Below are 13,765 nucleotides of genomic sequence, written 5' to 3' on the forward strand. Positions count from 1 at the left end.
TGAATGCAGGGACAGGGAGGAGTAATGCGCCACAGCTTGTTTCAGCTGCTGTAAATCATTAGGACCCCACTGAGGTCAAGAAAACGATGCTGATTTATGCTAGCAGAGGGTATGGCTTGCAAGTTTTCAGTGTGGGTACTCAATTACAATAAAACCAGGATGTGACAGGCCAAGCATACACACAGGTATGGTGTGGTGCTTCCTTGAAGTGAAGGATGCAGAGACTGACAGGTGTCAGTGTCATAGATAAACAGAAATTCTTCCTGCTCAAGCACTTCTGTTAGAAAGTTAATTGTTAGACTCAGCCACAACTGGAAAGTGTGGAGTTTCTTCATCTTAAAGCTCACACTGACAAACACTGAGCTAATTGCTGCTTGGGCAGTGAAAGCATTGCTTTTCTAGTTTCTCCAATTTTTATTCACCGTAACAATCAGAAAGATCAATGCAGTGGAATGACAATGCAGGTGAGGCAATGACAAATGGACTGCCACAAGGAAAGGTGTTACAAAGAAAAAGTGCTCACCTGTCTCTGAAGATCTTGGTTCACAAAGGAGGGATCTTCAACTAAAGATCCTTCCCTAGTGGCAGTCAGCCCCTAAATGAAGTCTAAGGGAGGTGCAGCCAGGCTCCACCCTTTCTGCTCACACAGCTGAATTGCCTTCACCTGTGCTCCCAGGGCTGACTGGGTCCTTTCCCCAGATGCTCAATCAGTGGTTCAGGCTGTGACTCAACAGTTACCATACATTCACACATCTGCTATTTTTTCTTAATATAAAACTACCTTGAAAGAGTTCAACTTGCACACCAGTGTATGTGAAAGCAGAAATGGTTTTCCTGGGACTTGGGGATCAGTTTTTAAACTTCTATCATAGGACCAAAATGTAATCACAAGCAACAACTCATTCCTTTCAGCCTCCACCACCTTGTGTGTTTCAAGTTCCTCTGTCTGCTCAGGGATAGGTGTAACCCTTCTCGTTTGGTCTGGCTTAAGAATGGGCATCGAACATCCTCATTTTACTGAATAAGAAACAAGGAAGATGGGCTATTTTAATATATGAAATTGTTACAGACAATTAGAAAAAAGTCCAATTCATCATCTTACATAATTACTAACAATTCATCTGAATTACTGTAATTTCATGCTTTCTTGAATTCTTGATTTTTTTTTTTTACATAAGTGTTTTGTCATTACATAATCCCAACTATTATAGTTGGAATTGCCTGTTATTGAAATGTGCAATGAATACTAAGGCATTACATGCAAGAACACTTTATAAATCAGCTCTGCTCCCGAGGATGAATCAATAAACTTTTCCACGTTTCGGTGGGGCTCTGTCAAATTGTGATGTATTGCATCTGTTCCTTTTTCTTCTCCTTCTCCTATTGGCTGTGATATATTGCAATAGGATCGGCGTTACTGGATGTGATGTATCACAATAGAAATTCTCTTGCAGCGAAATGGGATAAAATTATGACCTCAGCAGTTTTTAAAAGAAGCTCATTGTTATGATTTGCTATAAGCATTTCTAACACCTGTGTTATGCACTGACAATTAGTTACTTTCACTTTCCCTCGACTGTAATGAATGAGGGGGCCCATTGGTAATTCTTGGCTTGAACTCCAGGCCTGATTCAGAGGTATAAGGTCTGCTGCAGGTGCAAACAGAAATCTTTATTGGATCCTTATCTCAAATTCTAGGCTATCCCATAGTTTGGATGTATTTTGCCTATGTGTTGTTTTCTTTGGCATACAATGAGATAAAACGCTTTAGACACAAACTATGCTTGTTGCCAAAAGACCGTGATAACCTCTTTCAGATCACTCCAGGTGCATTCAGAAGTCCCTTTTTTCTGCTCTGTCCTGTTGTACTGAACAGCTCGTTAGGAGATTAGCACAAATCTCTGTTCCTTTAGTTACCAGTAGGGTGTGTTAAGGCAATCTTTCTCCGAATACCTCCCAAGGGAATGGCCACTCTCACTTCCTGCAACTTTCACTGTTAAGTAAACTCTCTTCTCAGCTTTCCCAACTGTAGTAAACTTGCTAAACAAATCCTCCAACAACTCCTTTGTCCTGATAATAGTGTCAATACTATTAATCATTTCCCTTTACCATCTAATCTCAATTTTTTTTAAATGTTCTAATTGATTTTCCATGAATTCAATTCTATGATTAAGAGCTGTGTTATCTCTAATTAAGGTGTCTGAAAGCTGCTTAGCATTTCCCATTTCCTGATTTTTAAATACTTGCATTTTCCACTAAACATGTAATGAGTTCTGTTCCTTCCTATTGAAATGTTTGAAAACCTCTGCTCCGTCAGTGCTGAAGCATCGCAGGGACTGCAGGACTTGAAGGAACTGAATGTCCCCTCTGATCAGGACAGATTAAAAATCAGCTATAGTTCACACTTGTTTTAGTTGTACCCCAGTGCATCCCATTCTGGTGGGAAGAGAAGGCCACTGGAAGAGCTCTGCTGCCAAACCCTGAATGAAATGCACAGTCACCAGGTCTTGTCCTTTTCCAGTGCTGCATAATCGACCAAGGACCTTCATCAGGGCTTCTTTATTTAGTTAAATTGCTTTGGAGCTTCTAAGGGGAGAGGAGCTGTAATTTATGCATTAGGATGCACGCTGGACCCAGGTCTTCAATTCAGCTTAAATGGTATGAATAGCCAATCCAGGCACTAATTTTCAAGGTGGAGAACAATAATTTCTGCCACAGCCTGATTGTCTTTTTCAATTAAAGAGTGAAAATGCCCTTTACAAAGTAATATCAAGCTTCTCTAGAGGAAAAAATGGAAGGTCACAATTAAATTAAATGGAGAGAATGAGGGGAAAAAATCCCAACTTGGTTTCTGTTCAGGCACCTAAAAACTGGTGCAAAGAAGCATATGCCATGAAGCTGTGCTGCTGGTCTACATCATTTTGTGTTATTTTCCCCCTTTTAGAGATTTAGCAGCATAAAACATTCAAGCTTTCTTTTGATCTGAACACAGGCATTGCACCGAGCAGTAAGTGTTGCTGCAGCCTTAGGGCTCTTATGCTAAACTCCAGCTGCAGGCTGGAGGCGCAGTGGAGGATCCGGCCCTCTCAAAGGGAAGGGGGACATAAGAAATTCATTTTTTAATATTTTATTCCCGAACAGTTTACTCACTTGTCACAGCAGAGTTCATTTGTCACCTGTCATCACAGAGTCACTTCACCGTCTGCGTGCGTTTTCACCAGACTGGAGTGCTCTTAAAAACAGATTTCTCTCTCCAGTGTAAATCTCATGGGACAGATTTCTCCCTGCCAGAGCTGTGCTGCTTTGACTGACTCACACCAGGAGTGGCCTGGGCCCCCTGTGTCCATCCACCTTATGGCAGAGGTGCTGATTATATCCAGCATTGGTTTCTTTCATCGTGTGCCTTAAAACTTTGTATTAGATAGGATCAACCTTCATTCAAAAAATTACATTACATTACATTGCTTTGAAGCCAAAAGAGTCAGTCATTCCAAACACTTTAGTATGTATATTTTTTTCACTCAAGCTTCAATCTCTAATTCTTTTATTTTTGTTTTATTTTTTGACAGACTGAAGAATGAGGGAGTTGATGTGGACGCTATGGATATTTCATTCAGTAACTTATTGGAATTTAAGTCATATCATCTGCAATGGAAGTAGGGCAGATAAAAAGAAAATCACCCAGACTGCAAGTACAGACTGGTTTTATCCTTCAAAAATATTAAATTTTATTAATCAGAATCTAACATCTTTGGGACCTGCCACTGCTTTGTTCCCTACCACATCTCAATCACATATATTGCTTTTCCAATACAACTTGCAGTGGACTGATTTAGGATAACCACTTTTGTAGGAACTGCAGAAAAGTGAGTAATATATAACTGAAAGATAATCTTCAAATACTTATGCATTCCATATTACTCCTTTATCTGAGTAGCCTTCTGCCTGTAAAGCTCCTTCCAACATCTCTGTAATGGATGTCTCCATTTTAAAGATAAAAAAATTCCTGTATGAAAGGAGTGAGAGCCAGGTATAATAGAAGTTTAAGCAACTAAAAATTAGACACTGGTGCAATTCAAACTGATAGGATGAAGGAGCTTTAACAAAGTGTGCTGATGCAGCACAGGCTTGAATGGTGGTTAGACTCTCTAAGAGAGATGAGTTTAAAAGCATTTGAGAGAGGAAAATGCATCTCAGGTCTGTGATGCTGCCTGGTCTGGTGCCATCAAATAAAAGCAGAATGTTGCTGCCACCAGCTCTGGTTTTGTGTGTTTAATGAGAAAGGGGAGGATGTGACTGTGTGTGATGCTGATTCCTTTTAGATGGGCTCCAGGAACACATAGGACTCAAACCTTTAGGGGAACATCTGACATAATAAAACCCCTCTACTACGTAGACATCCCTGTATCTTCTAGTTTTAAGATTTCAAGGTGTTCTTTGTGTCTTCAGGAACACCCAGATGTTTGCATAATCCTATTCTTGTAGTATCTGAGCTTTAGAACAGAAATGCTATCATTAGCCTGTCTGGTCCTGCCAGCAGGCAGGGGAACCTGTCCCAGGCTCCTGCTTCATCACTGCTGAAGGGCGGCTGATGGCTCTCTTTGAGTCTGTGTGTGCACAGAATACTGTGAAGAATAAATGCTGGAAATCTCAGCAGACAAACAGATGAACATAGAGAGGTCTGGTATGGTTTTTGATCTTTGTGCAAAAATGCTGCATCATTTGTAGTTCATTCTCCTTTGCTTAAAGCAATCTTTTAAGGAAACACAATGCCCAGATTCAAGGTGGCTGGAGCAGCACACTGACCCACTGAAGCATGGCAGAATCCCATGAAGTCTTTCCTAATTTTGTGCAGAACTGAGGAGGAGGAGGGGGAAAAAGGAAAAAGAAAGTCCAAGGTTGCTTGGTCTGCTCCATGGAGAGCATCCATTAAGGCAATGGACTTGGTGCAGAGCTGCTGCAATGAGTTTTGGAGCACTGGCACAAAGTGTCCATAGCAATCAGAGCTGATAAATGAAAGTTCAGTTTCTTTTTACTCCAGGCTGAGTTCTGACAAAATATGGGATGTATTTCCAAGTAATAAACTGATGGTATACTTACTACAATTCATTTTATTCAGGAAGCTTGCTCTCCACCTGCCTGTACAGAGGGAAAAGCAAATGCTGCTGCTGTAGCCGTGTTGCATTGTTTGACTGGTTAGGAGCCCAGAAGGCAATTTTGAGCTGTAAGCCTATTTAGACAGGAGGGATGACAGTAGCATTTCCATCCTCCAGACAGGATCATTGCTACTGCAAGCTGCATTTTATTCTCACCTGCCCACAGGAAGATGCAGATTGTGAGGTGTTGCCAGGGCTATTAGGAGGGCTGGATGAGCCACTGCTCTCTCTCAGATTCTCCACACATCCACACGTCAAGATGTGTTTCTGCACCATGTGTAAGGAAGACTTTCAAGACTGAGAGGTAGGCTTAATGTATTACTTTGCATTTGGGGTGTCCCTAGACAGCACAAGGGAACAGGAAAAGTTGTTCAGCGAGCAGTTTGCCATCCCTGCACTGCTTCTCAGCGCTACATTGAGGAGCACACAGCTCCTTCTGAATCAGAAAGAAGTCGCAGTGTTCACTCTTCAGCATGAGCTGCAAGGCAGCTTTATCAGCATGGCAGCCCCATCTGGGCTGATGAATTAACACTCAGCTTAAGGACTGAGAGAGCTTTATTCAGGGTGGTAGTTACAACATCTTGCACACCTTCTAATCAAATACAATTGTTACAGGGGGATTTCTGGGCACACACGGCACTGTGGTACAGCCAGTGCAGAAAAGTATGTGCTATTTAGACTAGAATTCATGCTTGTGCAGACTTTGCAAATTCAGACTATCTGATCTGATTTAAGTGCATTGATTTTTCCATTTTCTATTTCAAAGCATATGCTACAAGTAAAAAGGGTTATGACATTTCGAGGCATGCTGTATTGCTTTGTGATGTTTGTGTAATTTGTGTGCAGTCAAAGGTAAATAACATGATGAAGTAATCAGATGAAAAGTGGGCTTTCATGCTAGCTGAGCATCTCCCAGACAGTCACTCTAAAAGGGCTTTGCAAATGCCTCAGACTGTTACAATCTAGCAAAGACTAAATGCACTTTGATTGCTTTTAATCTTTCCCCTAAAATGTTTAAATACTACTGACAGATTATTATTTTTCTTCTCAGAATGGGAAAAGCTCCGTCCAGAAGGAATTACTGCCTCTTCAATTTGTTATTGCAGTAAAACCGTGTCATCATTTGTCTATCTGATAAAAGGCACTTGGGATCTCCAGGTTTCTTCCAAGTGCTCCAGCACCATCATTCTCATCCATGCTGCCCTAAGCACATCCTCAGTGGCCAAGAGGAGGGAGAATGTATGTACTTAGAAAAACACTACTTAGGAAAAGGCAAAAACAAAACCCCACTGAAAACCATGAGAGTATGACTGCATCCCAGCAATGCCAAGGAAGACTCCTTCCTTACTCTGTAGCACTGGGAAAAACAACTGTTTATAAGAAGTCGACTGTCCTGTGCTGTTCAGGACAAAATGACTAAACCTATTCATGAATTTAAATTGTTGTCATTGTTTCTCAGAATTCATGTTTAATTAATGAGACCCGAGGTCTGAGGAAGTTGCAATCATCACGACAGTCTACCAGCAATGCTAGAACAGTGGGACTGAGAATCTCATTTAAGATCCCCAGCCAGCCAAATGCTTTCAGTAAGTACTGAACTTTCAGGTTTTATGTCCTGAATAGTTATGGATCAGGTTCATATATGATTCTTTCTCATGGGAGAGCACTCTTTTTCTATTTTGCTCAACTGCACTTCTTATTTCTGCTATGCATCTCTTAATGTCTCTATCACAGACACATACGAGAACTAAAAGAGTTACTAACTGGCCGGGACAGCCTGTTTTACTGCAACTAGTTATGGAGATTTCCCTCAAGACCAATTGCTTGCATACAGTTACTCTTATTTAAAACTGATGAAATAATTAAAACAAATCCCCTGTGTGCCTGGAATACAATTCTGGTTGCAGCAGTATTTAAGCAATTCTCTGTAACAGGTTTGTTTGTCTTTTTTTTTTTCTTTTTTTTTTCTTAAGGTGTGAAATGCAATCTAGAAGACCTGCATTACTAAGAACAGATTTATGCAGAACACCTCATCAATATACACGTAGGGACAGCCTGGTTATCTCTGCCCCCACTCTAAGCTGAAACTCCACTGGTACCCGTGTGTTGGATGCCAATAACAAGTATGGAGATGGGGAAGCACAGTGTGGGTGGTGGTTATGACTTGGGAGCAAATCTGGGTGAGGACCCTGCTTCAGTGCCTGGCTCTGACTTCATAAGCTGGGGTTCAGCATCCATGTTTCTTATCCTGCCTGCAGATCTAGATCACTGACTTCATTTCTTGCGGGACACACATTAGCTTTTCAAAATGTACTGCTTGCTGGGTAGCTGGAGATGCACAGGATTTATAGGGAGCTTTCAACTTTATTTATGACAAAACAAACCTTCACCAGGAAGTATGAATAACATAGGGCTGCCATGCTATGCATCCTGCAAATGCATTTATGTGCTCTTGCTCTGCTCTCTCTCGCTGGTGCTGTCTCTCATTTTCAGCCTGTAGCTTTAATAATCTATGCCACTTCCTTCTGTACAATATTCCTCCTGCAGCTTTCATTTGACAGCTCTGTTTTTAATAGAGGATAAGCATGAAACTCCAGCTGAATTTGAAGACATATTTCTAATCTCATACAGCATTTATTTTGCTACTCAGAGAGCTTGCTATCTTGAAGAAAAGAAAAAGTATTTTTCACATATTGAGATGTACAATAGGTTTCCAAAGGTATCACTAATTCAAATTCCAACTCAAAGTTACCTTGTAGTAAGAAGACAAATGCACATAAACCACGTTACCCAGATAATAGGCTTGATTCAATTATTTATCATGGTGACTGCTATAGTATGCCAGTCCCATTCAGGGATGTGTCCCATCTTGTTTGGTATTGAATGGAAGTGTCATAACAACAACATGCCTGCCTGCCCAGATTTTAAGATGTAATCTGAAATACCGGGTGAAACAAACATGCAAATTGGATGACAGCATGAAAATAAGAAACAAGGAAATGTTAACTGTGAAATAACTGTTAAAAGGTAATTTGTTCCACTATTCTTATCAGGTCATTTTGGCATTTGCTATGTACTGTCTTTTTGTTATTTTTTCTCTTGTAAGACAAGTAAAGACTCATACTTTCAAAGTGGTATCATTGAACTGAAGCATTTTCCTGTATACTTTTGTTTGCAAACGTAAATGACATTTCAATTCATCTGTCCTATCTTTTTGATATGGGAAAGGATAGAACACTTCTGTTACTGGCAATGGAAAAATTGCATACTTCTTGGAAGAGAGATATATTTACTGCTATGCAGCTAGAGGGTCAAAGCAGGATGAGAGCTGTAGGTTTGTCTGATGCCATGGACAAATGAGACCCCATTTTGTTGTGAACTGCTCCCTGCCGTAACTTTGAGAAGAGCCTTGGTGGGAATATGGAGCCTAAGAAAAGGAACTGTGTGATATTTAGCCCATTTGACTACCTTATATTGGCCTGAGACACTGGGATACGAGGGAGTTACATGCTTCAGAGGGAATGTTTCACCAACATGGAGTACTAAAGAAGTGGTTTTTAAAAGCTGAAAATACTTAAGGCCACTGACAAAGTCCATTTGCTAGCAAAGAGTTTCTCTAGTTGCTCAGGAGCATTGATTGAATGATGTTGGAATACACTTTGCCTCAGGATGGCCAGAAATCCACAGGTAAACCAAAGTGCTTCCAGGAGTTTGAGTCAGGGACAGATTTTTCCAGAAGAAGTGGAAATTAGTGAGGAATGGGAAATGCTGAACAATGACTGGAGCCTTTTCATCTTCCACTTTTCATGGACATACCTTTTTACTTTATTTTATTTTAAGGATTTTCTTTTCTTTCTTTCTTTTTTTTTTTTTTTTTTTTTTTTTTACTCCTTTGAGACTTCATGTGAAGGTGTTTCTTCTGTCTAAGTCTTTTCCCCACGCCTTCTTGTCCTTTTGTGCCTGTTTGTCGGTTACAGATTCCACAGTTAATCCTGAGGCCACCAATTCTTCCTTAGAACTAAAACAGGATTTGTTCTGTCACTAAACAATTCTTATCTTCAAGCCTTGAAATCATTTCCCATACAGAGGAGTGGCTTACAAAGGTGCTTCAGAAAAAGTGGGAAAATAATGAATCAAAATTTTGCTTTCCATCTGACCAGCTTCTGGGAATCAAAACCTCTTTCAGGGTAAAACATTATTAAACAAGATACTAGTGATATACCATCTGATCTGCTCTACTAAAAGAGAGTCTGCAAACCATCCTGACCTCTAATGTCTCCTTTGTATAACCCCTGTGACACGAGATTTGCTATGAGTAATGGAAGAAGATTAATAATTAATACATTTTCTGGTGTCTGAAATAGCGGCACAAGGTTGTCTTTTTGGCACATGTTTTATTAATGAGGTTGAAAACAATTGCTTTCTCCCAGCAACAGATAGCTCAGACTTTGATACTGAAGAAATCGGAGTTGAAGCAGTATCTGTTTTTCAGGGGTGGTTTTTTTGTTTGGTTTTGGGGGAGAAGGGAGGGTTGGGGTTGTTTTGTTTAGTTTTGTTTCCCCAGGGCATTAACGCAACTCAGTCATCATGTAAGTGTTGCAAAAAAGGTTGCGAAGTTGTGAGGAAGTGAAATGGGGAGCAAGGCTGAAATAAGATGTAAACTGGCTCAAGACAGCATATGTGCTCTGTTCAATTGAGCTGAAATAGGACACACTGCAGAGCCTAGCAGCATCATTTTGCATGCTGAGTAAGGGGAGAGGAATTTACTCTGTTAATATAACAAAATGTCAGTGTGGCAATTAGGGGAACAATGTTTTGTACCCTTCCTTATGGACCTCCTCACGCTAAGCCTAACTTTCAGACACATTCCCCCCCCACCCAACTGTTCTTACCTGCAATGCAGCACAGAAACCAGTCTTTAAAAAGTGGAAACACCTCTACTAAGTGAAAACAACTGCATTCATCTTCCTTTAGCTTTCAATTTTCTACAAGTTACTCTTGTTCCTGAGGGCTTGCAGCTATCAGATGTCTGGTTTTGTTATTAATATTTACTAGAAATGATCTTTTTTAAAGAATAAGCACTGCTGAATTAGGCCAAACATTTGAACAGAACCATCAATGATTCTTTAATTATCCAATATATTACCACTCATGCACAAAATTAATCAGAAAATAATGCTCTAATAAATATGATCTTCCCAACTTACATGCAAATTGAAGCTTTGCCTTCCTGCTCAGAATTGTTCCAAATGAATTTGTGGCCAAACACTGGTATGTTCCAATATCCTGTTTTTTACGTGGGTTATTGATTGCCAAGCTGCCTCCAACCAACCTGTAGTGATAACTCATGGTAAGATCAATATCTGTGCCATTTTGCTTCCACCTTTGAGGGGAAAAAAATCAAATTATGCTTATAATTTACAGAGTCTATTCATATTTATCTTAAGTAGCGTGCTGTAGCACACCTGTAATGATAAAAATGTAGTTAAATATCAGAAAATTATATCATTTTTCACACAACTGCTGCTTATATCAATCTTGATGATGTCAATAACTCTGTCCTTTGAGGAAAAAATCTTTACTGCTTTTGTGCTAGTCACCGATGTTCATCCAAATGTAATTATAACTCAATTATACAAACTAAGTTACCCATCAGACTGATATTATGGCATATTCTTTCACTGAAGCTACCATATTTTTCATGACACAAACAGTACCCAAATATGTTTTACAGTCTTTACAGATGATGCCATAAATCTGGTTACAGAAATGATGTGGAGATATAAGTCAGGAATGATTACACTTCAGCGGACAGAGGAAAACAAGCAGAAGTTTCCTTGCTGCAAATTTCAGACAAGTAGTTTAATGATGATTAGAAAACTTGATTTGCCTCAGCGTTAAGTACAAAATGGATGGTGCCTGCAACATCACAAATGTAAGAGCTGAAGCTTATAATACAAAGAAGATAATTATCTGTTTTAATTTGGAATAAAATTGTGGCTTTATTTATGTAAGAGCTGAACTCTCCTTGCCCATGTGAGACTCAAAAGAAACGTCCTCAGTTACTGATGTCTGCAAGCTTTGAGCACGTTTGTGTCATATTTTAAGTTGTGAGCAGCCCCAATGCCCCATAACCAAATTCGAAACGAACGTAATTCCAATTAAACAATTTTCCCAGGTCTGCTTCTTCTTTCGACCCTTGTGTACCACTGCTCTATTCCCTTTTTTGTTCACGTTTTCTCTTTGTTGGCCTGAATTATTGCTGCAGTTTTGGTTTCTTCTCTTTGTGTCTTAATGTATTTATTACTTATTTTTCTCCCCAAGAAGAGCGAAAGGTCTCAACCAGTGCCCCTCCGTGTGTCTCTTCTATAAAGCAGTGGGAGGATTCTGCAGTATATCAGAATTTACATACAATGCATGCTCTCTATGTTTTCAGTTCTCTAAGATGGGATATTCTGGTATTTAGTTTGCCATTTCTCTTTAATTTCTGAATCAATCACTGAAATAACTGCTGTCATCATTACATGGCTCCCAATTAAGCTCTATAATTGTTTTTCAAAACACATGCAAAGTTGTTGGCTTAGTTGTCGCAAATGAATTCTTCACAGTATCCCAATAATCATTCTAATCACCATGGTACAATGATTATTAAACTGTGCATATAGATCAGGGGTTCATCTCCCGGAGTGGGCTTTTTCCTAATTAATATGTTTACATCACTAAAAGAACAGAATTAATGAATTCATGTGATAGGCAACGATTTAATGACTTTGTGCGTTCTGCAGTACGGGGTCTAAAACACAGAAAAAAACCTTTGAAGAATTCTTTGAGGAGAATTTGAACAGGTTCATGTTAAGGCACAGGTTGCCTATGTATGTACTTGAGATTCCACATGCTACCATTGCAAAGCACTTTCAATCAGTGACAGGAAATGCATCCTGAGCCATCATCACAGAATCTAAACTTTTTAAAATGTGCTCTATTTTGAATTCAGTCTTCTCTGGAAATGCAAAATGTCTCAGATCCCATTAATACATCCAGGTATTAAAAACCAGCAGTAAAAATATGCCCTACGTGCTTTACAAATTAACAGAACTGATTGCCATGTTCTTTTTTGTTTTAAAATCCCTGTTTCTGAAATAGAATTCCAGTCATAAAATGTTCCCAATAAATCCCTCATTGAATTAAATACTTCAGAAGCGTACAAATGGAGCACCACCCCATCCATCCCATCTTGATTTAAAGACCTCAAGAGATAAGGAGTCTGATTTCTCTTGTTCTCCTTTCTTAAATTGTTACAGTTTCAACTTATTCTGATATTTGAATGTACCACAATTGCAACATTCTTCAGAGTATGAAACTTGCTTCAGTGAGTTAAATCTGGTAACCTCTGGTCTTTGTTATTTTAGTTGTAAAAAGATGATTTTTGACACAAGATTATGTTTTCTGGGAAATACAATTCTATGCAATTGAAATGAAATTCTAAGTAATGAAAATGAAATTTCAAGGTACATCAAGGTAAAACAACCAATGTGGGCTTCTTAAAGCAATTCAGGAATTGGTAAAAGATTCCTTTTAGACAACGTGCAAATATTCAGATGTGAACTTTCATTAACCTGCTTTTCTTGTCTTTAAAGAAAGGCACACCTGGAAATGTTAGAATTTGCTGCTGAAAGAGAAGTTTTGCAAAGCCTGCATGGCTGGGTCATGATGTTGCACCAAAGTCTCAGCTGGAAGTTCTTATTTGTACCTTTCCCTAATTTTGAACCACCTTTTCCATGATACAGAGAAGAAGAATTTTTCTTTCTCGCAGTTCTCACTTCTCGCATAAGCCACTGCAAGGAAGAAACGTTGTTTTCATCCACAAATAAAAAGCAATAAAAACAAAACAAAGCAATGTGTGAACCATTACATATTTCTTCTGATCGTTACACCTCCAGTACTGTTTTGTGCAGATCAACAAAAACAGATATCTAGATCAGATTTTTTATTGAGGTGGAAATACTCCTTTGATAGAGTAATCTCTATGGGGATTGTTAAGTCAGATCCCTCAAATTATTATTTTAATACTTGGTGGAGCTCTGCTTTGAGGAAGAAATATTTACCTTAGGCTGATTGACATTTGGGAGCTATAACTCATTCTCTCCCTAGGAACAATAGAAAGATCATTTCTGACCTGATCGTTTCAAACAGAATTATTTCTAGTAAAAATAAGGGAAAGGAAAGCACAGCAGAGGCTTTTGGAAATCAAGAAGGATTGTTGAGAGTAGTACTTAATAAAGGAAAATCCTTTTGTGCAGGCTTAGAAGACTCCACTTGTTTTCCTTTGTTTTTCCAACTGAAGAGAGTATCTGTAGTAAGCAGACAACAATCCAAGATCCCCAAGTATGAGAACCCTGTCTTCAAAAGGGGCACATGGGGTGGGATAGAACCAATCTCCAGACTTACTCCTCCACTTCCTCTGCCCTCTATTCTTAAAGAACTTCAAAATACCTGAATTTTAGAGTCAGTTGTATTTCCATTCATTACATTAAGCTTTGGGTAATGCTGCAAGCTTCCTATCCGTATCTCTACCCTGCTCTATTCAATTTAATCTTTACCTGTCCTGA

At 39.2% G+C, this 13,765-nt stretch overlaps 1 protein-coding gene across 6 annotated transcripts in view; it reads right to left on the reverse strand.

Moving 5' to 3' along the window:
* CNTN6 (contactin 6) overlaps positions 1 to 13,765 on the reverse strand; it is a 127,374-nt gene that overhangs the window by 62,377 nt on the left and 51,232 nt on the right. For 3 of the 6 annotated variants that reach the window (XM_085516145.1, XM_015875354.3, XM_015875352.3), the window contains exon 4: positions 10,364 to 10,539. The exons of 1 other annotated variant lie outside the window; for it this stretch is intronic. In XM_085516145.1, coding sequence (XP_085372271.1) covers positions 10,364 to 10,539 — 176 coding nt within the window. The remainder of the gene's footprint in view (positions 1 to 10,363; positions 10,540 to 13,765) is intronic. 2 more of the 6 variants (XM_015875353.3, XM_085516147.1) reach the window with 1 other exon arrangement.

Source organism: Coturnix japonica, chromosome 15, assembly GCF_054131305.1.
Source record: "Coturnix japonica strain WE chromosome 15, WE-NBRP24, whole genome shotgun sequence".
Taxonomy (NCBI): domain Eukaryota; kingdom Metazoa; phylum Chordata; class Aves; order Galliformes; family Phasianidae; genus Coturnix; species Coturnix japonica.